At 40.3% G+C, this 25637-nt stretch overlaps 3 protein-coding genes across 4 annotated transcripts in view; 2 read left to right on the forward strand and 1 right to left on the reverse strand.

The window, feature by feature from the left end:
- Window positions 1–1631: 1631 nt before the first annotated feature.
- cdk5r1b (cyclin dependent kinase 5, regulatory subunit 1b (p35)) lies at window positions 1632–2540 on the reverse strand. The gene has a single exon (XM_028568682.1). It carries the CDS (start codon window positions 2538–2540, stop codon window positions 1632–1634), a length of 909 nt encoding a protein of 302 aa, XP_028424483.1.
- A 2590-nt stretch (window positions 2541–5130) lies between these two features.
- Window positions 5131–14359, forward strand: psmd11b (proteasome 26S subunit, non-ATPase 11b). 2 transcript variants are annotated; one of them, XM_028567347.1, is made up of 13 exons: window positions 5131–5276; window positions 7189–7290; window positions 7437–7633; window positions 9028–9085; window positions 9342–9536; window positions 10904–11048; window positions 11196–11256; window positions 11802–11864; window positions 12102–12227; window positions 12472–12507; window positions 12608–12659; window positions 12763–12905; window positions 12996–14359. In XM_028567347.1, the coding sequence occupies exons 1-12, from the start codon at window positions 5186–5188 to the stop codon at window positions 12903–12905; spliced, it is 1269 nt and encodes a 422-aa protein (XP_028423148.1). In that variant the 5' UTR covers window positions 5131–5185; the 3' UTR covers window positions 12996–14359. The 2 variants fall into 2 exon arrangements, with proteins under 2 accessions (XP_028423148.1, XP_028423149.1); XM_028567348.1 differs by having other exon boundaries at window positions 13001–14359.
- A 1205-nt stretch (window positions 14360–15564) lies between these two features.
- Window positions 15565–25637, forward strand: part of LOC114548567 (vesicle-fusing ATPase) — a 31966-nt gene continuing 21893 nt past the window's right edge. The window contains exons 1-4 of the mRNA XM_028568554.1: window positions 15565–15690; window positions 21628–21713; window positions 21820–21916; window positions 23123–23162. Of these exons, the coding sequence (XP_028424355.1) occupies window positions 15679–15690; window positions 21628–21713; window positions 21820–21916; window positions 23123–23162 (235 nt within the window). The 5' untranslated portion in view covers window positions 15565–15678. The remainder of the gene's footprint in view (window positions 15691–21627; window positions 21714–21819; window positions 21917–23122; window positions 23163–25637) is intronic.

Below are 25637 nucleotides of genomic sequence, written 5' to 3' on the forward strand. Positions count from 1 at the left end.
TTCCCTTTTCAAAGTCTCTCATTGCGGTCTTTCATTTACATTAGATGTGCCTAAATAAATACATGAATGGCAATAAATTAGGTGTCAGTAAGTTAGTTAGTAGTAGATGAAATTCCATCCCATCATTCAACAGCTGGACAAACAGTACAGTATTTCAGAGTGTTCTCAGACCTGTGGGATTTTCATCAAAGATATGGCACTGTTTTTTTTTTGTTTTTTTTTAAAACATTTTCTATGCTGAATCATAAGCACAAAATCAAACATCATTCCAAAATCGACAAAAGTACAAAAAGAATTTCCCTGGTAAACAAATAGCCTATTTTAGCAAGCATAGCTAAATAAACTACTGTCACTTTGTTCACAGCATTCTCTAATGCAGATGCAGTCGGTTTACAAATCAAGTAAAAAGAAGAACAGTAACAATTGTTCCTTCCCTCCCGGAAACTGTAAAATTGCATGGCACACGTGCAAAACATTACGTTTCTAAGTAAAAAAAAAAAAGAAAGAAATCAAAGAAAACCTGTTCCAGAAAAGCAATAAATAAGCCTCCATCGGTGTAAGCCTCTGGGGAGTAAAACATCCATTAACTTGTTTTAATTTTTTTTCCTAGATGAAAATAAAGTAGGTCTTTCTCATCATATGTCCTGTGGCTGTTGTCCTCCTTATCAAAAGTCCCACAATGCAGTGTTTGCTTATTGTCCATCGAAATACAGCATACAGTATAAGTCCTGTTGTAGAGTCACGAACAGAAACCCACAAAAATATGGATCCAGCATTGATGGCCCCTGCTGTTTTTTTTTTTTTTTTTCTCAGATATGCATTGCAGCAAAAAAAAAGATTCCAGTGGTATCCGTATTAATGGACGGGACGTGGTGTTGGCCTTCCAGAGATCCAGAGTTTGCAGCCAGACGTGCCTGATCATCCGTGATGCATGAAGAAAGCCAGTCAGGCGATGGCCCTCGCCCTCCTGCAGTAGGCAGTGCACATCACATCGTCAAACAGTCAGCAGGTCACTGGTAGGCTGCCGCAGCATCAGTCCTCTCCACATTCATTGCTGTAGATGTACGCTTTCTTTTCTAATGTTTTTAATTTTTTTTTTTTTGTCTTTTTGCCTGAAATGTTTTTTTTTTGAAGATTTTCAGTATTTTATATAGATATATATCTATAAGTTAGCAAAGGATTTACCCAAGTCTGGCATTTTTTTTGTTTATATATCATTGTCAAAAAAAAAGCTTTCATTCTCAGGTTTACAGAAAATCCATCCTTTGCTCGTTTGAAAATAGAACTTGATAATTACAATCTTCTGGCTTTTTAGACCTTTTGCCTTATTTTTAGGTGACTGTTGCAAATGTTATCCCTCAATGCAAACTGTCTAGTCTAAATCCATCTAAATCACTGAGCCCCTCCCCCACTCCCCCGAGCCCCCTCCCCCACCCCTCCAGAGTTGAAGATTCAGGCTTACTAGATACAATGTTGCGATAAACGTCAAATACTTCCTGATTGGCCTCGTCACACTTGAGTTTGGACAATAATAAATAAATAGCGTCACAACTAATCTTTCAAATTTGTCCAAATGCCAGACTGGAGTATTCCCCTTCTCCCCTGAACCCTCTGCTACCCCCCCTCCCCCCTCACCGGTCCAGGCCGATGAGCAGGCGGCTCCTCTCCTCCTCCTTCTGGCTCTCGTTCTTCAGGTCCGCAAACACCTGAGTGAAGTAGTGTGGGTCGGAGTTGATCTGGAGCATCTTCGCGCTCATCAGGTTGATGATGGACAGGCAGCGGTCCCAGAAGGTCTCCTTGGAGCTCTCCACCAAGAAGGGCTTGAGAGGGTAGGAGATCTCGTTGCCCATGTAGGAGTAAGACAGGTAGAGGCAGGTGAGCAGCACGGCTTGCAGCTCGTGCTCCGTGGCCACCTCAGAGGAGACCACGTCGCGGCAAAGCATGTAGACAAAGACCACGTTTGCGGGGGTGATGAATCCCTGGTCCTGCCAGCCTTGGAGCAGCAGGGAGCGGTCCACGCTGCGCAGCCACAGCACTGGGTCAGTGGGTGACAGGTGTTTCAGCCGGTAACAACGCCGGCACAGAAACTCCCCCAGGCAGCGCAGCAGCTCACTGGTGGAGGCCTGGACAATCACTCTCTTAGGGGTCCCGGGGGCCACATTGGAGTTGGTCAGAGGGGCTTTCTTGATAGACGATACCGTGTTGTTGGAGGCCTTGGTGAGAGCGGGAGTGCTCTGATCCTGGGTGAAGGTGGACAAGTTGGCGCATGACTGCGACTTCTTCAGGTTCTCGTTGTTCAGCTGGGTGACATTGTTCTGGTAGGTGCCGTTGGGCTGCACCTTCTTGGAGCCTTTCTTCTTGGCGGACACTGCTACAATCCGCTTCCACGGGAGCACATTGATGAGCGAGTGGCGCTTCAGGTTCTTGTCTTTGGCGTTCTTGCTGTTCTGGACGGCTGTGTAGTGGCCCACAGTGGCCGGGCCGTCCTCAAAGAGAGCAGCCTTTCGGTAGCTAGGCGACAAAGACAGCACGGTTCCCATGGTGACTGTCGGGAGGCGTCCAGGGGCTGCAGCCGCACTGGGTCAGAAGAGGGTCTGCCAGGGGAGATCCTGAGGTCTCAAAGCCTCTATGCTTCTGGGAGCTGGGAGTCCCGGGCTACAGGCTGCCGCTGGGCATCTAAGGCCGGGGAGGAAATGATCCTGTGAACAGCTCTCTGACAGGATAAAGATCACCCCGACTCGTATTTCAGCTCTCTGTCTGCGTCTCCTGATGGCCGCTGCTGGAGGCAGAAAAGATCAATAATCAGAAAGATAATTGGTGAGGGATCAATAACCTTCAGATTATCCATGGTTATTTACAAATTGCAAACAAAATGTATTTGATCTCAGATTAGATCTATAATTATTCAGCTTGCATCAGATAACATCACGGTAATGGGTTCTACAATGTTCTCATGATTGATTGATTGATTTTATTTGACCACTTAAATATTAAATATGAAACAGTAGTCCTACTCTGTGTCCATACATTAAAATACATAAATAAGTCAGGGATGACACAATAAAGCCCAAAGACTTATTTTCATTGTGGTCCCTGAATGTGTGCTGAGTGGTTTCTGCTTATTAGCAGCATTGATTGGTCTCAGTAAGCGGTGGAATGGATCAGCCTATATACACTAATTAATCCAAACAGTAGTCTTTAGATCTATTCTTGCTGCAAATGATCAATGTAACAAGAACCCTAACATTATATACATTTTAGTGTGAAATTGTGCTTCAGCTTCATCTGCAGTAGATTAGCGAGCATACAGAAAAATAATATGATGGGTGATTGCTGTGCATCAGCTATTCAAAGGAATTCTCCTCCACATCCTTGATTTAAATGGATCCTATGTGGTAAATGCGTACATTTATGATGAGAGAGACATACTGTATTTTTCTGGGCAATGGCCGACTTGTCAAAGTGAACCACGCGCCACCCACCCCTCTCACTAAAATGGAAGACAGAAACGTAAACACCTTAATAACAGGTGAAGGTCGCGTTTGGTGCATATAGGATTCGGCATATAAAAGCACAAATGCAAGCTCATATAATCTACCTCCACTTAAACTAGATAAACAAAGAGAGATGTAGATTCTTTCTCTGCACGACATATATTCGTCCTCGCTGCAGTAGCCTGCCTATGAATTCGACTGTCGATGGATCGACTTTGCTCGCTTGCGCAGGATCCAAGCTGCTCGATCCTTCATTCCATCACCCTGTTATCAATCCAATTCGTCAACGGTGGAAAAATTCCAAAACAGGAGCTTTTAATGGGACTTCACTGGGCTTAAATTACAACAGGCTACGTTTTGGGCTTCTTTCTGCGATAAGGTGTTGTGTAGCCTACATCATCGGGTGCTCTCCATGGTGCTGAAACTGAGCGTCTGCGTCAAAATAAAAATGCTGGCCATAATAGGCGGTGGCTTAGAAATGAACATCCTCGTGTTTTCTTTCTATTCGATAACATCTTACAATATGAAGGTGCATGAAACTGTCTATAACGTTACATCCCAATTTCTTTCATGTTTTGTGCCATATTTTCCTAATTAGATATAGCCTATAGCTGCGCATCATCTGTTTTCAAATATGCACAAATATGAACTGATGCACTTTTATGACCAATATGTTCCAAAAATGAAAATATAACTCACCTGATCTCCTGCTCAATGAGAATATAATTGCTCTGTAACGATGACGCTCCGCGTCTCGAGCCTGGTTTTCCTTACAAGACGCGATAAAAACATAAAACCATCTCCGAGAATATAAATGCAACAAAGAAAATAATCCGAGCCGAGGCAAAAAAAACAAAAAACTAAACAAGCGTTGGATAAACACGCCTGGTGTCGGCGGTGCTCAGGCGATGGTAGGCAGTTGTGGAATGGATGCTTAGATGAAGATGTGCTCCTGGTCCTCCTGGCTGTGAGATGCGGATGCTGCGAGGGCTGATGTTGTGTTATGTCACTGGCTGTGTGAGGATGGTTGACGCAAAGGCGGTGGTGGGGCGCCGCTCTGCGCTTTGTGCGCGGTGCTGTCTCTGCTGGGAAACGACTCAGCCTATAGCCACACACAGCAGGCGCACATGTGAACCCAGTGGACTTATGTTATTTATGTTATATGTTATTTTGTTTGCGTTTATATTTTAATTTAAGGACCTGACTAGAGTTCCTAGTTCGTCTTATAGGCTGGATGCTACCGTTTAATTATATTGGCCTATGGTTTCACATGGGAGTTATTGTGTATTTCTGAAGTAGACTAATAAGTCCTTAAATTAACACAGAATAAATGTAATTGTGTCCCATTCTTATAAAAACAATGTAATATTGGCACAAAATATTGGCCTTGAGCAAGCAATTGATTTGGACATGTATGTTATACAAATGAAGTGTATGGTGTTTGAACTACTTTAAAATTGAAGACAAAATTAACGAGCTAAGCTATGAGTTAAGTTGGATGGTACACACACATACAAATCAAATGCGTAGGATAAGCAGCCTCTAATGTATATGGCCCATTTTTTTTTTATGTAACTACATTTCCCATGTGCCTTTAAATCTCAACATGCAAGTCACACGCTGACGTCACATACGCTAGGTAACGTAGTCCGCGCACGTATTTTCATTCAAGAAGCATTTGAATAAGGAAGATGGCGGCTGCAGCAGTGGTTGAATTTCAGAGAGCCCAGTCTCTCATTAGCACGGATCGCGACGCCTCTATCGACATTCTACATTCAATAGGTAAGTGTTCGGCCGAGATTTTTAGATGGACACTATTTCTCTGATCCCCGTTATTTCCTATTTCTCAGGTTGCGAGGTTAGCGCGTTCAATAGCAAGAGCCGGTGGTGTGCCGTGCTGACTCACTGTTGAACACTGGGTAACGGCAACTGCTAGTGGATATTAGCGAGTTAGCTCGTTAGCAACTTTGCTAACTTTAGGCCTGGGCGTGAAATATGTTAGTATGTATCAGTAATGTTGTGTTTTTGGCTGTGTAGTTCGGTCTTGTGTTGTTGTGTCATTGCCCACAGTTTCTAAGCTAACTACCATTAGCTCTATTGAAGACGGTAGGTGCTAGATCGGATCCGATACACGCGTCGACGTCAACACTGTCGTACTGCGCAGGCGTCAACACTCGGGTTTCCCCCTCTGTCATTGCAGCGCAAGACTGACTCTACCGTAAGGAATCACCAATAAAGGTTTCTAAACCAAATGCTACACAATCGAACATGTTACAAAAGGAATGGGGAGAAATTAACAATATCGGCAAACAAGTGTATTGACGCCTGCGCAGTATGCCCGTGTTGACGTCGACACGTGTCCCGGGTGCGATCTAGCATCTACTATTGAAGACTCTGTCATGTTAGCATGATTGCTATTTTGGCTAACATCTTTAGCTTGTTGTCAAAAGCCTTCAACCAATTTCGTCAACACAGTCAAATGCAGCTCTCTGACAGAGTAAATAAAGCTACAACATATTTGATTAACGTAACTCATTACTATTTGGCAGCCTGTAGGTGTATGGTTGCGCAAACGCAGAGCTTAATGGAAATTGCGTTACGATATGTAGCTAACGTTACTGTAAAGTCTTCTCACTGTCCTGGAATTGCCTTGTCACTACAGCCTACTAGCTGGCTTCACTGTTTACTTCTCTTAAATATATTAGTTGTCGTGACATAACATTGATGTAATTCTCAGTAGTGGAGTAAATTATTTAATTAGCAATTTGACAGAAAAGTACTTAAATGTTGATAGGCGTTATAAGTTAAGTCATTTATCAAGCAAAAACAAGCTGATTCCACGTCAAATGTGAGGGTTTGCTGCTTCTCAATGCTTTATATAATACATTGGATTTATATTTGGGTTTTGGACTGTCGGGCATAGTAAGCTATTTTAAGAAGAAAAACCCCAGAACATTGTGATCTGCATTTTTCACTATTCTTCTCAGACTAAACCAGGGGTCTTCAACGTTTTTTAGCCAAGGACCCCTTAACTGGAAGAGAGACAGTGCAGGGACCCTCTACTACATATATTGTATACAATGTTTCATATTAAACTGGGCCCAAAACCTTTCTACATACCTTTTTTATTGCATACAATACTAAGCTATTAAAATAGTTGTTGGAATGATTTTATGAATCTTGTTTTAATGTTAAACATACATGTGGCACTGTGAATCCTTAGGATCTGTAGATGGCCTTAGTGACTACCTCACCTATAGGCCAGTAAGCCTATCATCAGTTGGCATTTATATTTGCTAGTAATATGTCTGATTCATTTTAGGACTTTCCTAATTTTTGAAATGAACTTAAAAAATGTAACCATAATTTGGAGGCCCCCCTGCATTGACTCTGAGGACCCCCTAGGGGTCACGGACCCCCTTTTGAAGATCCCTGGACTAAACAGTATGGTTAGTTGGATCCATATTTGTCAGATACAGGGAGCCAATATTGGGATGATTTAAAAAGAGATCATCAAAAAACCATGACAAGACTAAGTCAGATTGTGGTTTCTCAAGCTTAAAAAGTCCATGACTCACACTGATTAAATGAGTGTCTCACTTTGGCAGACTGTTTAGAATGTACACATTGCATAACGTGAGGATTAAATAAGTAAATTGTTTTCCGATGTCAACGTGTTGCCTTTCTTTAACAGTGAGGAGAGATGTCCAAGAGAACGATGAGGAAGCTGTCAGGGTTAAAGAACAGAGCATCCTGGAGCTGGGGACACTCCTGGCCAAGTCAGGACAGGCTGCAGGTAATGGTCAAACTTTGATTGGGCTCCATTCTGTGCCTGTTTTTACTTTCCCAAGTAAGCCTACAAACAAACTAATGGAACCTGTTCTATGTTATGTTTCCACTTTCTGAAATATTTGTCTTTTTCTTTTTTGTGGCCGTCTCCAGAACTAGGGGGTCTGCTGAAATTTGTGAGGCCTTTTCTGATTTCCATCAGCAAGGCCAAGGCGGCCCGGCTGGTCCGCTCTCTCCTGGACCTCTTTCTTGACATGGAGGCAGCAACAGGGCAGGAGGTTGAGCTGTGTCTTGAATGCATTGAGTGGGCCAAGGCTGAGAAGAGAACCTTCCTACGACAGGCCCTGGAGGTAAACGGATCTAGAATAAACTTGTGGGTGCTGTCAAATGGAATAAATGTAGATCCATTTTTTCCTTCTAGTCAACACCACCCCTTTTTAACTGAGAATAGCTCATGTACTGTATATAACGTAGAGGAAAACTGCAGTACACAACTGGATATCACTGAAATATAAAGTCTTTCAAATGGAACATAAGCCCTTGTGATATATATTTTGGAGAACCTCAGTGGAGAGTTGCTAAAAAATGACATCGTGTTGGCAACGGTTATCAGGCTATTAAAGCTTTTTGCAACAACTTACTGTATAGCGCCACTATTATGCTGTCAGGTTTATTTGCATTATGTTGTCGTTTTGTCATGACTTGATAGCTGATGAGGGCGAAATATAGGATATAACCTATCACCAACAGCTGATGTATTCGTCCTCTCACCCAGCCCTAGTTGGCGCCTACGTATAACAGCTTTTATGTTTAATGATAGTGAAAACAAAACTGATACTGTATCCCCCAAACATAAATAGAAGCCGTGGAAGGGATCAGATGTAACATTTCCTGACTCCTGGAGTGGCAGACGCTGTGATTTTTAAACAGATTATGGTGGAGCATTTGGTTGTTCGTAGATATGGAACACCGCCACTGTGGCGTTACTTTAGGTTAAAACCAAACGAACACAGGAAACTTGATATATGTGATTTAAGCAAAGTTGTAAACTTTGCCTGAAGAAAGTAACAAAAGATGATGACATCGCCCTGCTATAGCTGCCAAAAGGTGTTTGGTGGCAAATGACTGCCAGCAGGTTCACACTCAAAGCCAGGAATATCTGGAGCTTTTGGCTGAAATACAAAATATAGGATCAACAATACTTTTGTATTAGTTCTATGTTTAGAGTGTCGAAGAAAACTACGTAATGAAACTGTGGCCTGTATAAATGTGTGAAGCTGAGAATAGGGACGCTCTTCAGACAAGCGCCATGGTTTGCCTCAGGACAAACATGAGGAGTGTGACAGGAGTAAAAGAATTACAGGAAACTTTGTAAATAGCTCTGTGTGTTTTAGTATGTACAATGAGCTCAGGCTGAGGGAGAGAAGTCCTCGTGCTTAAATAAGAGCCACCTTAAATCAGTTAATTACTCTTTTGAGGAACAGCTATAGGGGCTGTATTTGTATTTCACCGCCTATCTGTAGACAACATGACATGTTGAGATATGTAATGAAGACTTTATTGAAAGCATTGGTGCTGAACATCAGGTTTGTGTGTCCAACTCCTCGGACCTGCTATTTTGCACCATTTAACAAACATGTTAGTCTTCCGACAGTAGTCTCGGCAGGCATTAATGTAATGCGGCATCCACTTAGATTGGCACAGCTGCTCTCTGCTTTTTTTAATGGAACTATTTTTCTTTCAGGGACGACTGATCTCACTCTATTTTGACACCAAAAGATACCAGGAGGCCTTGGCGCTTGGTGAGTGTATAGAGACTTCACATTTTTATCTTTTTGGTAAATAGCAGCATCTGTCTCCTGCTTCAGAGACTTGAACAAATGTCTGGCCTTGCTATGTGGGCACGATTTTACTTCTAAAGAGAAGAAACAAGAAAGAACCGCACGTATCGGGACTATAATTGCACACTTAACCCCCAAGCTGTTTACTGAATGTTGTACAAAGTTATTGCAACAGGTAATGTGCAAGACATTAACTCTGTCATTCTCTCACCCTCAGGCACCCAGTTGCTCCAGGAGCTGAAAAAGATGGATGACAAAGCTCTTCTGGTAGAGGTTCAGCTGCTTGAAAGTAAGACGTACCACGCTCTCAGTAACCTGCCCAAGGCCCGCGCAGCCCTCACCTCAGCCAGGACCACCGCCAACGGCATTTACTGCCCTCCAAAGCTCCAGGCAGCTCTGGACATGCAGTCAGGTCAGATGTGTTCGCTATTCTAACTTCCAACAGTTACCTGGGCTAAAGTGGTTTAGGTTCTATGGGGTAACAGCAAGGTGGCGCTTATCAAAACAGTGAAAGTGAGAATTTAGCAGTTACAGTATTTAAATTATTTGTAGTATTAGTATCACAGAAAATATTGAAACTATGGAAAAGTAACTTGTATAACACATAACCGTGGTTATTTGCACTGATTTAATTGCTATTTAACAGCTTTACCATCTGCTCCCTTGGTAGGATAGAAAAAAACTACAAAATCCATCGTGTAACATTTTAATAGACACATATAGACAGGCTATGGCAATTATTACATAATGGTCATAGCAGAATTAAAGTATTGTTTATTTTATGTGACTACAGCAGCTTTCAGATTATTCTGATAACTTGGTTAAGCTTGGTTTGTCAAGATGAGACAGTCCCTGTTGTCTACCTGATTTTCTCCTTTTGATACTACCACTGGGGGGTGCCAGGAATTCAAATTCTTAACATTTATATTTATAGTAATTACTGTATTTAAATGAGTTAATAAAAAGTAATAAGACAAAAAAAGTCCATGAAACAACTCTTCTTTTCCACAGTTCATTGAAAAAGGTATATCTGGTGTGATCTTCAGCGACTCAGCTGTTTTTATGCTGACAACCATCTCAAACTCTCACAGTTTGTGTTTAACAGCGTGAATGCAGAAGAGCCACGAGGCCTGATAGTATCTTATGCCGCGTTCTAGTTACCTCGGAACTCGGGAGCCGCAACTGGGAATGACGTCATACCCCCGAGTTGAATGCGTTCTATTTAAAAGTCAGATTTTCATTGTTTTCATTAGCTCTAGCCCGGTTAGCTATTGTTGGCAACCAGTTGATAACGCATTATTCCGGTTTTTGTGCATTTAAACAGCGTAATAACATGTCCACAGATAGAAGTTGGACATGCCTGTGTGAGATTTAGTGACACAAATAAGACAGAAGTGTTTATAACTTTAGGTTACTGCAGCTTTCACAACTGTTGATACAGGGGGCAGCCATGTTGGATTTTGAACTCGGGCTACTGCGAGGTTGTACGAGTTCCGAGCCTGTAAATACGAGGTCAGGGTGCGGTTTTCCGACTTTGACCTCGTAAAAAAAACGAGTTCCGAGGTAAATAGAACACGGCAATAGTTATTTGTGACATTACAAAACAGTGTGAACTGAAAAGAAGATGCCGTTTGTGGCAAATTCTTCGGTGGTTTTAACATTTCTTTGAATCGTACAATAGCACATAGCAGCTACAGTGTTTATCTCCAGCCCAGCGAGTTTCTCCAGTTTTTGTTGGCGTTTCACAGACGGTATCTTGCTGTGTCATCTCTGTTGCAGGGATCATCCACGCAGCAGAGGAGAAGGACTGGAAGACGGCCTACTCCTACTTCTTTGAGGCCTTCGAGGGCTACGACTCCATCGACAGCCCCAAAGCCGTCACAGCACTCAAATATATGCTCCTGTGCAAAATTGTCCTCAACTCGTGAGTAGTGCTTAAACTCAACGTGCAATGCTTTACGGTTTGAAAATTCATTACTCTCACATCCACATGGTGCCTTTTTGAATCTTTAACACTACTGAGTTTATATATCTTATTATACTTTTTTTTTTTTTTTTTTGGCTGTTTCAGACCAGAGGAGGTTCAAGGCCTGATCAGCGGGAAACTGGGCCTGCGATATGCTGGCCGACAGGCAAGTATCATTTTCTACTAGCCGATCACACAAAGCAGCGATGTCATTTGTTTCCACCTTTTAGCAAACCAATTTCCACCAAATCAGTTTATTTTTCTTAAATATTGCTGCTTACACAAAAAGTAGGATTAAGGAATGGTCTCTCTGGTAAACTTACTGGGTTAAGATGAGCTCTTTTATGGTGAATGAAAGGCTTGATCTGACGAAGTAGGTCATCGAATCAAATCGAAGCATTGATGTCAATGCTGCTGCCAGTTCTGCCGTTGTTTAGCTTTCTTCTTCTTCTAGTCCGTAGAAATAGCAAAGTCGGTAGCCTTTCTTCAGTTGCGCCACCTCTGTTCAGGAGAAGACTGCCCAAGTATAAATAGTTAGGGCGCTCCCGTGACGTCACACTGTCGCGAGACAGGTCGGCTGTGGCGAGTATATGCACGTCTTATAGAGGCAATCTATGTATGGTTCGCTGATTGATCTACACTCTCTAAATAAAAGATGTTTAAAGGGAAAAAAGTGACATTAATCTTTATTTTTTGTCGTCCTCCATCCAGACAGATGCACTGAAATGTGTTGCCCAAGCCTGCAAGAACCGATCATTAGCAGACTTTGAAAAGGTAAGAATCCTTTTTAGTCTCATCAAATCTGTGTTAATGGATTTTCATTTTTTTCCAACAAACAAAGGCTACCTCCATGTAGCCCTTTTTTGGTCTTTTTCTCTTTAGCTACTTCTCAGTTTGCCTGCTCGGTGATATGTGCAGCGCACACACGCACAAACGTTTGCTCCCTGACTTTTAGCTAGCTAGCTAGCTTCCACACAAATTGGCTGACTGTTGTAGTTGTGCATCTTCCAGGCCCTAACCGAGTACAGAGCGGAGCTGAGGGATGATCCCATCATCAACACTCACCTGGCCACGCTGTACGACAACCTGCTGGAACAAAACCTCATCCGAGTCATCGAACCCTTTTCCAGAGCACAGGTAAGGACGTGCGAGGCTTCTCTTTACAAAGGAAACATGTCACTTATAGTATTATACTATGAAACAGCATTTATTACCAGCTCCTAAATTCTTACATTTTCCTGTCCCTAAGCATTGTCTTTATTTTAAGAGTGAACGCTGGGGCATTCTCTCCATATTCTAGACATTCCAGACATGAGAATCTGCTCTTGTTCTTGTTCATCATTTTAACAATTATTTGATATGCCTCTTCTTCTGTTTTCAGATAGAACACATATCGGGTCTAATGAAACTGTCAAAGGTATGTATATTTGCAGTTAGCCTATTTTTCCTGAGTATTAAAATCCTCATTTATATCTCTTAAAATGTGGGTTGTATTCATTTTTTTTTTTTTTTTATAGGGGGATGTTGAGAGGAAATTATCACAGATGATTCTGGATGAAAAGTTTCACGGTTAGTGAAAGGTTAATTGGAAACGTCTGTTTCTATAAGACCTATGCACTTCACAGGCAGAGCAAGAGTCTTCACTGTACTGTGTGTATATATATTTTTGCAGGAATCCTTGATCAAGGTGAAGGTGTCCTGATCATATTCGAAGAGCCCCCAGTGGACAAAACATACGAAGCAGCCTTGGAAACCATTCAGAACATGAGCAAAGTCGTGGATTCACTTTACAACAAAGCCAAGAAGCTGACATAGGTACAAACCAAATATTTCAGGAAGAGAAGAAGCATTGTCTTTGTGCTCTCTCTTTTAGTCTCTACTAAATGTTTTGTCTTTCGTCCTCAGAGCAGATTGCCACGGCAGTGCGATGGAGGAACTGTGTGTTTGACCAGCGTGTGTAACATTTTAAGAAGGGGACAAGGGAGTGCAACAAAAAGTCCCACAAACTGCAACAAACAGGATTCCCCCATCAAACTCCCTCCCCTTCCCCCCTCCCTCCTTTCCCTCAATGGACAATTTCATCACTTCTCTTGTTTATTTTATCCTCTTTGATTTTGATATCTCTTCAGGATTCTGTATAACACTCAGCGGCCAAATCAGGCCATCAGGGAATATTGTACAACCACAATAAAAAGAATAAAAGGTTTAAGAATACATATATGTTTATATCTGCTATAAGGTCGGGCTTACCAAGCCTTAAGCTGACTCCACTGCAACCTCTAAGGTGCAACATTGACCTCTGCGGCCTAGACTCTGCTACCTACTGCGTATGCAGAAACGAGGCTTTCTCTTGTCCATATCTTTCAAAAGCACACTGTTTAGTTTTTGGAAGGTTGGGATACTCCTTGGGATACTGAATATTTGTCGAAGAGCTCCCCTCTTTTCCCTCACCATATCAATGCCAACAGTTCAGTCCCCACTGTATTTCAGATATGTATTAAACTCACTTTATTTGTTTTGGATTTTGTGTTTTTGTTTAAAAAGAAGAGGAAAAAAAAGAAAAATCAGATGTTTGCTACATGTCTGCCCACCCTGGATATGTAAGTTTATAGAACAGACAGGATGCCATTTCACCACCAGTGCCACCTTTTTGGGCGCTTCTGTTTGCCTCAGTGTTTTGGGTGCAATATGAAATCGAAGGGCAGAGGTGGAGATGTATTCATTGCCTCTGAGTGTCTGTGAGTTACCCCTGACTGAGCAATTCTCCATTGTTAGTTCCTAGCACTAGTGTGGTATGCTAGTAACCAAACAATTTGTATGGTTTTGATTTGGGTTTTGATTTTTTTTGTTTTATTTTGTTTAACTCTTATAAAGACATTTTCAAAATAAATATTTTGTATTTTAAGGATTTTGTCTTGTCTCTTGCAAAAGAAATTGCTGATGGTAATTTGACGTGGTAACTTACCGGCCACTCAGCTATCATATTTGTTTTACAGTTTGAGGATTAGGAGACTGAGGATTTACATGTTGCAAAGTGTTTATTGGCAATGTGTGACCCAGGAAATGTATACAAGAGTTAAGTGGAAGTATGTCTGCTAATCAGAGGACAAGTCAAAGGGGAGGTATCTAAGCAGTCACAGTTCTTAAACAGGAATTAACGTGTTTTTTTCAAATTACCGAATTCACCCAAGAGTATCTTCCTCCTGCTGCTATATGTCACTAATTTGAAAGGAAACTCACATCAAAGGGCATTAAATCAGTTAAACGGACAGCTTTGGATTGTCTTTTATTTTGATTTTTAAACAATCCGCATGATGATTACCAAACCCATGTTGTCAAACTTGGTTACAGATGTGTTTTTTTTTCTTCTTTTTTTTTTACTGTGTAACACTTTATGACCAAGTTTATCTTAAAAGCATCTGTGAACCGCATCAACAGACTTGGTTCTACAAGCCTTTACCATTTATCGGAGCAGATTCTTTACACCAGTGTTCAAACAAGTGCCACAAAATGCAGGATTTTCTACTTCTTTTTCCCCTCAATACTTAAAAGCACAAGCATGTCATTTTAAATGTAGCTGCCCAGCAGGAAACCACTTCCAAGACTCAAATATTCCCTCAAGGAGTTTGTGCATCCAAAATAAAGATTTAACTTTACCTCTAATTCAAACTAAAAAAAAATGTATTTAATTATATTGGCATGTTACATTTTAGAAATGTGAATATAAGGTCTCAGCCATCCCCAGGCTTAATTATTTCCTAACTAGAAAAATAAAGTATGATTGTTTTCGATACAGACTAATATTAAATATACAAGTGGTTCTTAATTTCAAACATTTTTAGAACAAGTCCAACTGATGTTCAGAATAGTTAAAATAAATCATTTGTTTTTATTAACCATTGTATTCATTCTTGGTTTTTGTTGGAAATACAAAACACAGATAAGTAAAACAAAATTATCGTTATAATTGAGTATTATTATTGTGAAAATTGGCGCTAAACATTCTACACATTTCTTATGTTTAAGAGATTCACTGTAATTTCCAAATTCAAAAATGAATAATTCACAAGCTGGGAGACATTTAGAATATTTTGTTCTATGGATGTACATCCAAGGCAAATTCCTAGTGCTATCCCTTTTGCGAGGTAAGTGCTACTTACCTCGCAATAAATCCTTTTCTGATTTTGATTCTGACATTTTACCAAAAAGAACCAGTCGATTCATGTTAAAGTTGTATAGTTTGATCACTTTGCATAGTATAAGTAGGAAATTGCAACGTTTAAATTTAATTTAAATACATGCTTTATCTGACGAGCAACATAATCCCTCATAATGCTATTATTTATAAACAATTAATAAAATACATATTTTGTTGTGTGCTAATAAGTGTTACATCCATTGGGTTACATCCATTGACATTTATATGTAAGGTTACATCTCCATTGGTACATCTCTCACTTATCTACGTATCTTGTACGTGATTACGTCACAACGCGTCGGCAGATCCCGCCTCTTACACGTCACTTTCTCAACGCTACAGTTGTTCTGTCAGCGGAACCTTTCTGCAGGAGTTAAAAAACAAACAAAGATGACCGACCAGGTGAGTTTATTTGAAGCGAATATTATAACCTAAATACACCACGAACAGAAAACATTGAATACTAGACCTAACGTGTAGTTAAAGGACTAGAAGCTTTTTTTTGTTACACGTAAAGTGAGCCAGCACAGCACTAGCCTGTGTGGCAGAATCAGATGTCATTCAAAACTTCGTAGGCAGTCCGGAAGAGGAATGGAGTATCTTGTGACCACCACTGCTAGCATGTTGTGCTAGTGCTAGATGTAAATTAAAATGTGAAACAGCTTGGGTAGTTTAGCCACCGAGCACCCAGAGTCGTTAAATGGTATTGTCAATATTGTTATTGACTTCGATGTAAAACTGCTGCTAAAGGTTGTAAATATAGCTCCGATTTGAGAGGCTAGCTACACCAACGATGACTCTTAAGGAAATGTAACGTTAACTGCATTAAATGGCTAAAAGGAGCAAGCAGAGCAGTGAGATAAACTGGACTGATGTTGAATGCTCAGTTAACTCCTTACATCAGGGAGCAATTTTCAAGTAGCTGCAGTGTAAACAAAGAAGGCTAACTGTTTTTCATTATTACACTATGCAGCTGTTTACACATACACGCAGTTGTCAGTTTATTAGGTACAGCTAGTTAAAAGTATTGCAGGCAACAGCCCTGCAATAAGTCCTACCTTAATTGAAATTGTTATTATTATGGCTGCAATTAACAGTTGTTTAGATTATTATTCTTTATAAAATGTCATAAAATAGTGAAACATGTCCTGACGTGGCGTCTTCAAATTGCTTGTTTTGTCCGACCAACAGCCTAAAATCAAAAATCATCAGTTTAATATCACAGAAAACTAAAAATATGCACGTATGAGAAGCTGGAGCAGACATATTCTTGGCATTTTTTCTTAAAAAAATGACGCAATGGTGCTGCAATTAATGTTTTGTCAGTTGATTAATCAATGAGTGATTTCAGTTTATGTTTAAACTAGTTTAGAGAGTTTATGGTAACTTAAGGTCCACTAGCCTTAACTTTTTTGAGCTATCAACCTAGGCCTGGTATCAATATATCGATATTATGTCGACATCGATATGAGAGTAGATATCATAATATCGTGATTTGACACAAGTGTTGTCTTTTCATTTTTTGACAGGCTGCGTTACAGTTAAGTGATGTTATTTAACTAGACTGTTCTAGCTGTTCTGTTATTTGCCTTTACCCACTTAGTCATTGTATCCACATTATTGATGAATAAGGATCTAAAATGTCAATTTTTTTGTAAAAGTCAACCCTACAATATCGCAGCAATATCAACATTGATGAATTTGGTAAAAAATATTGTGATATTTTGTTTTCTTCATTATCACCCAGCTTTATGTCAACCGCATCTCACTTGTCTTCCTCAGCTAATGGAGTAGAGGGACTTGTAGCTGGGTGTACCTAATAAACTGGAAACTTTGCGAACAATTTTGCATGTTAAGTTTAATCTTTCTTGCCATCATATGCATCTCTATCGGTTTGCTGCAACTTAATTAGAACGGTTCTAATTAGATTGGTCTTTTCTTATAACTTTAAATGACTGGGTTGACCGTATCCTCGCAAATAACTCCCATTGTATTGTTGATTTTAATAGGTTGATTTTTAAATTTGATCCGCAGAGAATGAGGAGTTCTGTGATGTGTGTAGCCCTCACGAGAGCATCTCCCAAATTACATTTCTACTATACAATACAATTTACCACCAAGCCCATTATTCATGACAGGGAAAGTACATGTAATACATAATAATGACGTGCATCATGGCCTGGTGTTATTTTAAGTCCCCACTTCATTCCTGATTTATTTGGTAAGCATAGTCGATGCCCTTTAACCTTGGTTACATTGATCCATGGGCATATATATTGCTAATGTATGTAGTGTCACCACTGAACAGTGATAAGTATTTGTGTGGTTTTATCCTTATTTGCCTAATTGAAACTGGTTTAATCTAAATCTACGATACTGTGAAGTTTTCCATCCCACAGACAAATGCTAGTTGTCTTATAATCTCTTAGGTATTTGTATTAGACCATACTTTATCTACTTTTGTTGGTACTTTTATTTGGTCTAGGCTGCATTGTAGAACAGTTGAGGCCAAGTAAAGGCGAACCTTTGGTAGACATTTCATCACAGTGGATCACAAAGTTGCTTGCTTCATCATAGCTATCGGGATGCCGGTTAACCCAGCCAGCAGCTAATACCGTGGGTCAGACTGTTTTCAAACAATATTGCAGCAATCCCATGATGATTTGCTGCTGTCTGTTGAGTAGTTCAGTGTGAGGCAATGGCAGTAAATCACTCACGGAGTAAGCAGAGATAGAAGAGCTGCAGCTTTCCTCTAGATATAATGATGTTCTTTAACATCCAGTTTCCCCATTTCCCCTTAAGTAGCTTTAAGGTTGTTAAAACCACCTTTCTCCACACTGCCTGACAGCATCATATATTTTGTATTTAGCTCATCATTCAAGTTCAAGGTTTTATTGTCATATGCACAGTAAGGAAACATGTTTCCCTGTACTAGGGTTGGACAATATTGACAAAATGTGATATTGCGATATTGATTATGAATATTCGATATCGATAAAAGTTAGAGAAAAACGCATCAAAATAGATTCATAACAAATTAAACAAGTTTTCTTACAACACAAGGTTTATTTCAACTGACTGGTACAACATGAATAAATAAATAACGACCATGTCTACAGAACAGGGGCCTGTTAGAAACAATAAAAATAAATATAAAAAAATATTGCATACTTATCGTGACACTTTCGATATATTGCGCAACGTGACCTCACGATAACGATATTGAGTCGACATATCATGCACCCCTACCCTGTACAATGAAATTCTACCTTTGCTGTCCACAGAATGCCGAACAATGTAAAATCTACAATATATACTACAAATATACAAAATAACACAATTTTAAAAGGCAGCATGTGAAAAACCCGGGCCCAGGTCCCGGATGAGAAAGCCTCCTTCCAGCATTATATTCCATTATATTTTCAATTTTTACCTGCCATCAGGATTTTGTGTTTTCCTTGACAACATACCTACCTTGATAAAGATGTTTTCACCATAAATTGGTGCCTAAAAATGTATCAGAATGCAGGAAATTAAGTGTTTGATGCTCAACATTTCCGGTCACTCAGTGGCCCTCATTTATCAACCTAACTTAGAAACCAGTGCAGATATGAGCGCAGAAATCATTTTACTACAGGCTTCACTTGTGATTCATGAAACGTTCGTATCACACCAATCGGAGCGTAAGAATGGTCGTATATTGATAAATGCAGCGGCTGGAAATGATCGTCATTGCGAGACGTAATCCGGCTGTGAAGCAGCACTTTTCAGAGGTGGAGATTTGCACCAACATGTACTATTTGGCAGCCTGAAAACTTTTATTAAAGGCTGTAGAAAGAATGCGGAATGGAAAGAGATCACTCATGCAGTCAACATTGTTGCCGTGGTAAATCGGACTCCAGCTTAAGTTTTATTTAATTCATACACCATTGACGTATGCTATAGTCTTAATAGTAATATACAGGCTTATATTGCAATCTCTTAGACCTACATGGTGTACCTATATTTAAGTACTTATTATATTTATATATTTAACACACCGTAGCGGAGTTTATGCAATGTCTTTTTATTTTACTCGTGTTTTTTTTCATCGTTCACTTGTGGCCATTAACAACACTTTAAAAGAGAAACGAAAAACCTGAAGAATAAATAAAAATGTTGTGCATCGTCATGTTTCCTGTATTGAATATCCTTGCCAAACATAACACTATAGGCTACCTTTTTAAAAGCAAGGAATAATATCCTGTCTCATTCATATAGCCCCAGTTGGGGCTGTGCTGGACTCTGCTCTCTGGGCATCGGCTCATCTGGCTCTATCACTACATTTATGGCACCTTGTTTTCCTGCGAGATGTTGTGCAGAACCCTACAGGCTAAAACAGTGTTATAGACTTTTTCTTCCCCCCCCCGCTGATGCAAGACAGAGCCATCTGCTAATTAATCCAATGGAGTGCTCCACCGTGGCCCATGTGCGTACGTGTGCACTGTTGCACCGGCTCATAGAGGTCTTCTAAAAGAGCCAGATCTGCCATTGCTGATAAGTGATCAACTGATGACTTCTCCTTCTCCTGTTAAACTGATTATATGCTGCACCGCAAGTCCACACTGACTCAAACTTGCGTACACGAGTTCAGACCAGACGTGAGATTTTTATCGCAGCCTACGCTCACATTCAAATTGATAAATGCTGAGCTTTGCGTAGGAATCAGCGTCGCCCCGGCCCATTCTGAGCCAGGAAAAACCCTGAACATAAAGGAATTCCTTTCACAAGTTAGTAAGGCTAAGCAGAAATAAAGTCAATACAAATTAAATAAGTCCACTGTGTGTGCAGCACATAATGGTATCTCTGAATGTCTCAGATCCAATTGCTCCGCAGTTTGGAGAATCAGAGCAATCCATCATGTCGTATAGGAAAGGCAACAGGAACCTCTGCAACACTGCTCTGTGTCTGCGCTTTGTGCGTTTGACAATACTTTACGTTCATGTCACAAGCAAACAACAATGGACATTTGACAGTGCTAATGGAAGCTATTGCATCACCAAAGATAGATCTCTCATCTTAATGGTTGTTAGAGACAGAGGAAGCTAAATTTACACTGGACATACAGACACTTTTAAACCTAGACTAGAGAAAGACTTTAAGGAGCATCAGACCTAGCAGGACGTTTCCTGTGTCCTGAAGGTCTCAAGAGGCTTTATCCGTGTAGAGGGATCACCATGGCAACATGCATGACATGTAATGGTGGTTTTGTGTGATTGGTCTCTATGCTTAACAAGGGGGTAAGCTTCGCTTCAGAACGCGAACCTCCGATGGCGCCATTTTGTTGCTACAAAGCGATCACCTCTTGATAGCATTCCACTGACCGCCATTTTTTTTTTTGCGTCACTTGACTGTGAATAACTTTACATCTGAAGTGTTTAAAGACTCTATTTGTCCAACGTTTATTTCTAAAGAAACACGACAATGTATAAAAGGCTCCATTACCTTGTACCTCACGTTATGGCTCCGTAGAAGACGTTTTTGTAAAAATAGGCTAACGATTGTGTCATAACCACGAGACTTACTGTAGACAGTAGAGGAATTACCGTACAGTACAGGAGAAGCTCGCAGGCAGTTTAGACTTACATTAGCTGTTTAGGTTTAATTACTAATGTTAACTAGCATGTTAGTTAGCAATAATTAGCCTGTGCTTATGTTATCTCCTTACATATACCTACACTCTCCGTCTCTGTAAGATTGGGAATGATTGAGATTTCTCTTGGCACAGCTACCAGAAGACTTACAACTTTCAGATACGTTGCTCACGTCACATTTACGTTTTCTCTGTCAGTCGGAGGCTGCTCAGTAAAGCAAGAGATCACCAGAAAAGTGCTTCTAATAGCCTTCACTGGTCTCCATCCAGAGCAACGGGGTCTATTGGTCCATTATATATATGTCAATGATGCTGAAGGGGAGCAAAGTCACAAGGGGGCTGAAGTACACAATGTGCCTTTCTCTGTAGATGTCCAACTGTATTGGGATCTATGCATATGGACTGTAAACACTGTAAATGATTATCCCTAACAGTCCACAATACTGGCTCTTCCACTGTGGCACTAGGAGTTCTTGTAATATGTATACTTTTTTTGCCCTTTTCTACCATAAACTGTGATCCATTGCCAATAAGTTAAAAAGAAATAGCTTCAATAGGACTGAAAAAAAGAACCTTCAATGGCTTATTTAGTAGTTTACTAAATGTGGAGTAGCAGCTTTCAAAAACCCACTTCATTCACATACTGCCTATAAATATTAATTTCTCAGCGGAGTCACTGTTTTCATTTTTCTCTGCTCTATTTTCAGGTGATGCGCGTGGCTCGATGCCCAACAGACGAACTGTCGTTAAGCAACTGTGCCGTCATCAATGATAAGGAGCCACAGACCGAACAGTGAGTGGGATTCCCTCTGGAAGAACAGTTAACACATGGGCTGACACTAGATCTGTACCACACTGAATCCTTTCCTTCTGTCTCCTTATTGTTCCACTTAATGCAGACATGTGACTGTGCGGAATTTAGCCCACAAGTACGTATTCACCTTGAAGAGCCATCCCAGTGTTAGCCTCGGGTCCATTGCCTTCAGCCTGCTACAGGTAGGTTTCATTGTTTTAAGAGCCAAGTTGTCCCACATGTTCTCAATGATTCCTGCGTCACCTGATGGAAGCTGTGCATCGCTGCTAAACTGTTTTCTGCAGATGTCCTCAGCAGTGATTGGTGTTGTGTTCTTCCTTATAAAATGAGATATCAATGTATGCCTATATTGTCTCTCTAAATAATACATTTATTTAATAGGTGAGGTTGAATTCAGCAAACTGTACGATCATCAACATTGCAAACTTTGTATTTATCTATTTTTTCAAACCTTGACAGTCACTAAGTCAAGATGTTCTCTGGGAAAAGTTATGCTGTCTTCTTGCATATTGATCTGTGGGCTCTTTGCATGGACCTCTTCTTTTGTCTCAAACTGTTACTGCTTTTTCCTTTTTTGCTCGCCTTTCCTCTGCCTGCTCTTCTTCCGTCTTTATGGCAGCCACAACGGCACACAGGTACTACTGTAACCTCCTCCAGACGCCGGTCTTATTTTACCACAAGAAGTCATTCAATATTATCCACTGATTGATAGACTCCTATTTGACATCTGAAAAACTACTTTCTGTTAAAAAAGTAGACCATTGAAGATGTTTTAAATATAGATAAAAGTTGCTGTATTTTAGTGTAAAGGACTGTTGTGAAATAAGACCATGTTGCAGAGGAACGTTGCACTGATGTCTCTGAAACGCATAGTGTTGTTAATTAAAAAAATATAGCTATCCTTTGTCTGATAACTTTGTTCTTCTGAAAAATGTAATTGCCTCATTGGTGGCTAAATTGTTACCAATTGCCTTTTTTTATTGCCCTCGAACAAAAGCTAATGATGAGATAGGGCTGGGCGATAGGGAGAACATCAGATATCCCGATATTCTTGACCAAATACCTCGATTTCGATATTGCGGCAATATTCTAGGGTTGACAATTTGTGCTTTAACAAAATATCTTCACACTTGTGGACATAATGTCTAAATGGGGAAAAGGCAAATAATAGAACAGCTTTAACAGTCTGGTAAGTGACATCACTTTACTGTAATCCAGCCTTTAAAACCAGTAAAAGACACCACTTATGTCATATCACGATATTACAATATCCAAAATCTAAGACGATATCTAGTCTCCTATCACGATATCGATATAATATCTATATATTGCCCAGCCCTATGATGAGACATGAAACTAAATCAATCCCTCGCTTTTTTTCTTTACAGAGAAAATGGGCCGGCCTATCGATTGGACAAGAGGTTCAAGGTAAGCTTCACATTTATAGAGTAACACCTGTGATTCTCTAGATTTTTCTCATTGTCAACAATTTCCACGAAAAGACCAAAACCAACAATTTATCTAATAAGTATTTTATGTTGATCAAAGCCTGATATGTCAGCTTCCTCTGTGCCACAGAGCTCCATTGTTATCCAAAAAACTGTTCAATAAAACATCAGTGAGCCCCACTGTTGCACTGGGTGACATGTTCCCTCATTACCATGAACACACACACTGTAGTTTATTTTGAATCAATCCCACACGCAGTGTCCTGATGCAACAAATACTCACTAGAGCACCAAATGTGGATTAATCCGCCGCTAAAAATAGTCCCCAACAAATGCACTATTTCCTCCTGTTTGAGTTACGTTTGACAACAAATACAGTGCCCAGCCGGTTTAGGAAATTACTGAGCCTTAAAAAAAAAAAATGGAACTGCGTGTTTTGTGAGCTATTTTTTTAACAATTTACCATTGCCACAGATGGGCTTGGGGCTGCGTGCCAAAGACAGGGCAGGGAAGTCAAAGTATTGGGAGACGGACTAACACATTGTTGGTTTTGGCCTATCCTTCAAATCTGCGTCTTTACATCAAACCTGAAGACATTAGAGTTCATCTACTGGGCTTTTAGACAATCAATTAACCAAAGTAACATCTGATGCTCTGTCAGCTGTAACGGTCTGCAGAAAATAAAATATTAAGATTAGCAACTTGTGGCCGGGTTATCTCAGTTGGTAGAGCAGGCGCACATATGTAGAGGTTTCCTCCTCGACGCATCGGCCACGGGATCGACTCCGACCTGCGGCCCTTTGCTGCATGTCGTTCCCTCTCTCTCTCCCCTTTCATGTCTTCATCTGTCCTATGGAAATAAAGGCCTAAAATGCCCGAAAAAGTAAAGATTAGCAACTTTTCAAATAAAACATGGCAGATGAATTGATTTTTTTTTGCTGTGGCAAAATGTACAGCAATGATTTCAGCTAACAAAAATGATGACTTAAGCAGCTGTTTTCAGGTTAAATGAAAAGTTAAACAAATACTGGTTGCTACTGGTAACAGGTTAGCCGTGCCTCACGCGTATCTACAAGCTGCACAGACTTCTGATTGTTTGACGACGTCCTTTCAGCCTTTTGTTATGGCTGCCATTAATTTGTCATCTATTGATTTAGCAGTGATTGACAGTCATTCTCTCTTATCACTGAATGCCTTTTGAGTCACAGACACCTCACTGCAGTAGAAACATCAGACACCAAACCCTCAGACTTGTAAGTTGCATGAATTCTTTAAAGGCTGCGGCCTTTCTCTCTGCCAGAGAAGCATCTCACTGTGCCAACTTCTGATGGTCCTATCCTACAGAGTACTAATTATACGCAGGGTTAGGGGGTTTAGCTATTATCGAGGTGTCATGAGGGCTGGCGGGAACATGATTTACCCAGAGCAGGGAGAGACAGTATAACAATATGGGCAGGTGGTGTCATTGCACATCTGTCTCAGAGGCTGGCCAGCATCCAGAGAAAGAGAAGACCAGTTCTTTGATGAAGTATTTCGCTCCAAGCCAACTGATGCCCAAAATGACGGGCGCTATTATGATACTGTCTGCATATCAGGAGTGAAAAGGAGGAATGAAAATATAATCCACTGAGTGAAAAAAAAAAAAAAAAAAAAAAAAAACTCATGATACCTTAAACTTTCTTGACATGGTCTTGGAAAATAAAACCAGCGAAGCCACGGCTCTTTTTTATGAATGATTCGATCAAAGAAATAATCTCTCTCTCTCTCTCTCTCTCTCTCTCTCTTTCTTTCTTTCTTTCTTTCTTTCTTTCTTTCTTTCTTTCTTTCTTTCTTTCTTTCTTTCTTTCTTTCTTTTTCTTTCTTTCTTTCTTTCTTTCTTTCTTTCTTTCTTTCTTTCTTTCTTTCTTTCTGTTTAAATCAACCATTAAATTCAGTTTCATAATGAATAGATGGAGAAAAAAAAAATGTCTCCTGGGAACTGTGATATAATGCAGCATTATTGCGGGTGTAATTTCTCTAATTACCTGCACCACCTACAGTAAATCTCATTTCAATAATGAGGCATTAGCAGCAGTTTGAAGACATGCAGACAATTTAAATAGGGCCCAAATTATATAGGGTCAAATTCAGGAAGTGCCTGTTTAGTTGCTGATTTTGTTACTCGCATTAAAGGATAAAGGAACCACTGTATTGATGCCTGCTAACAAGGCATTCATTGATTTGGTAACCACTCCCAATGTATGAACGGGCTTAGACCCTGTTGTCTAGTTGGTGTCTAATTGGATATGATCGGACCATAAATCTTAGAGATACTAGAAGATGTGCCAAAGAGCTGTGGGTGATATTCAGTAGCGACGGGAGAAACATTGCTTTCTGAAGCACTGCATCACTATAAAGCAGTTGTCTAGAAAATGGTTCAGTGTTTCAAAGCATTTGATACAGGCAGTACAAGATA

This window comes from Perca flavescens, chromosome 21 (genome assembly GCF_004354835.1).
Source record: "Perca flavescens isolate YP-PL-M2 chromosome 21, PFLA_1.0, whole genome shotgun sequence".
Lineage (NCBI taxonomy): Eukaryota > Metazoa > Chordata > Actinopteri > Perciformes > Percidae > Perca > Perca flavescens.

What these genes read in the sequence shown, in the direction of transcription:
- cdk5r1b (XM_028568682.1), bottom strand. Translation starts at nt 2,540, where the DNA reads ATGGGAACCGTGCTGTCTTTGTCGCCTAGCTACCGAAAGGCTGCTCTC.
- psmd11b (XM_028567347.1), top strand. Translation starts at nt 5,186, where the DNA reads ATGGCGGCTGCAGCAGTGGTTGAATTTCAGAGAGCCCAGTCTCTCATT. An exon ending in TGCAAAATTGTCCTCAACTC is followed by an intron (nt 11,049 to 11,195) that starts GTGAGTAGTGCT and finishes TGGCTGTTTCAG; the next exon opens with ACCAGAGGAGGTTCAAGGCC. An exon ending in GTCTAATGAAACTGTCAAAG is followed by an intron (nt 12,508 to 12,607) that starts GTATGTATATTT and finishes TTTTTTTTATAG; the next exon opens with GGGGATGTTGAGAGGAAATT.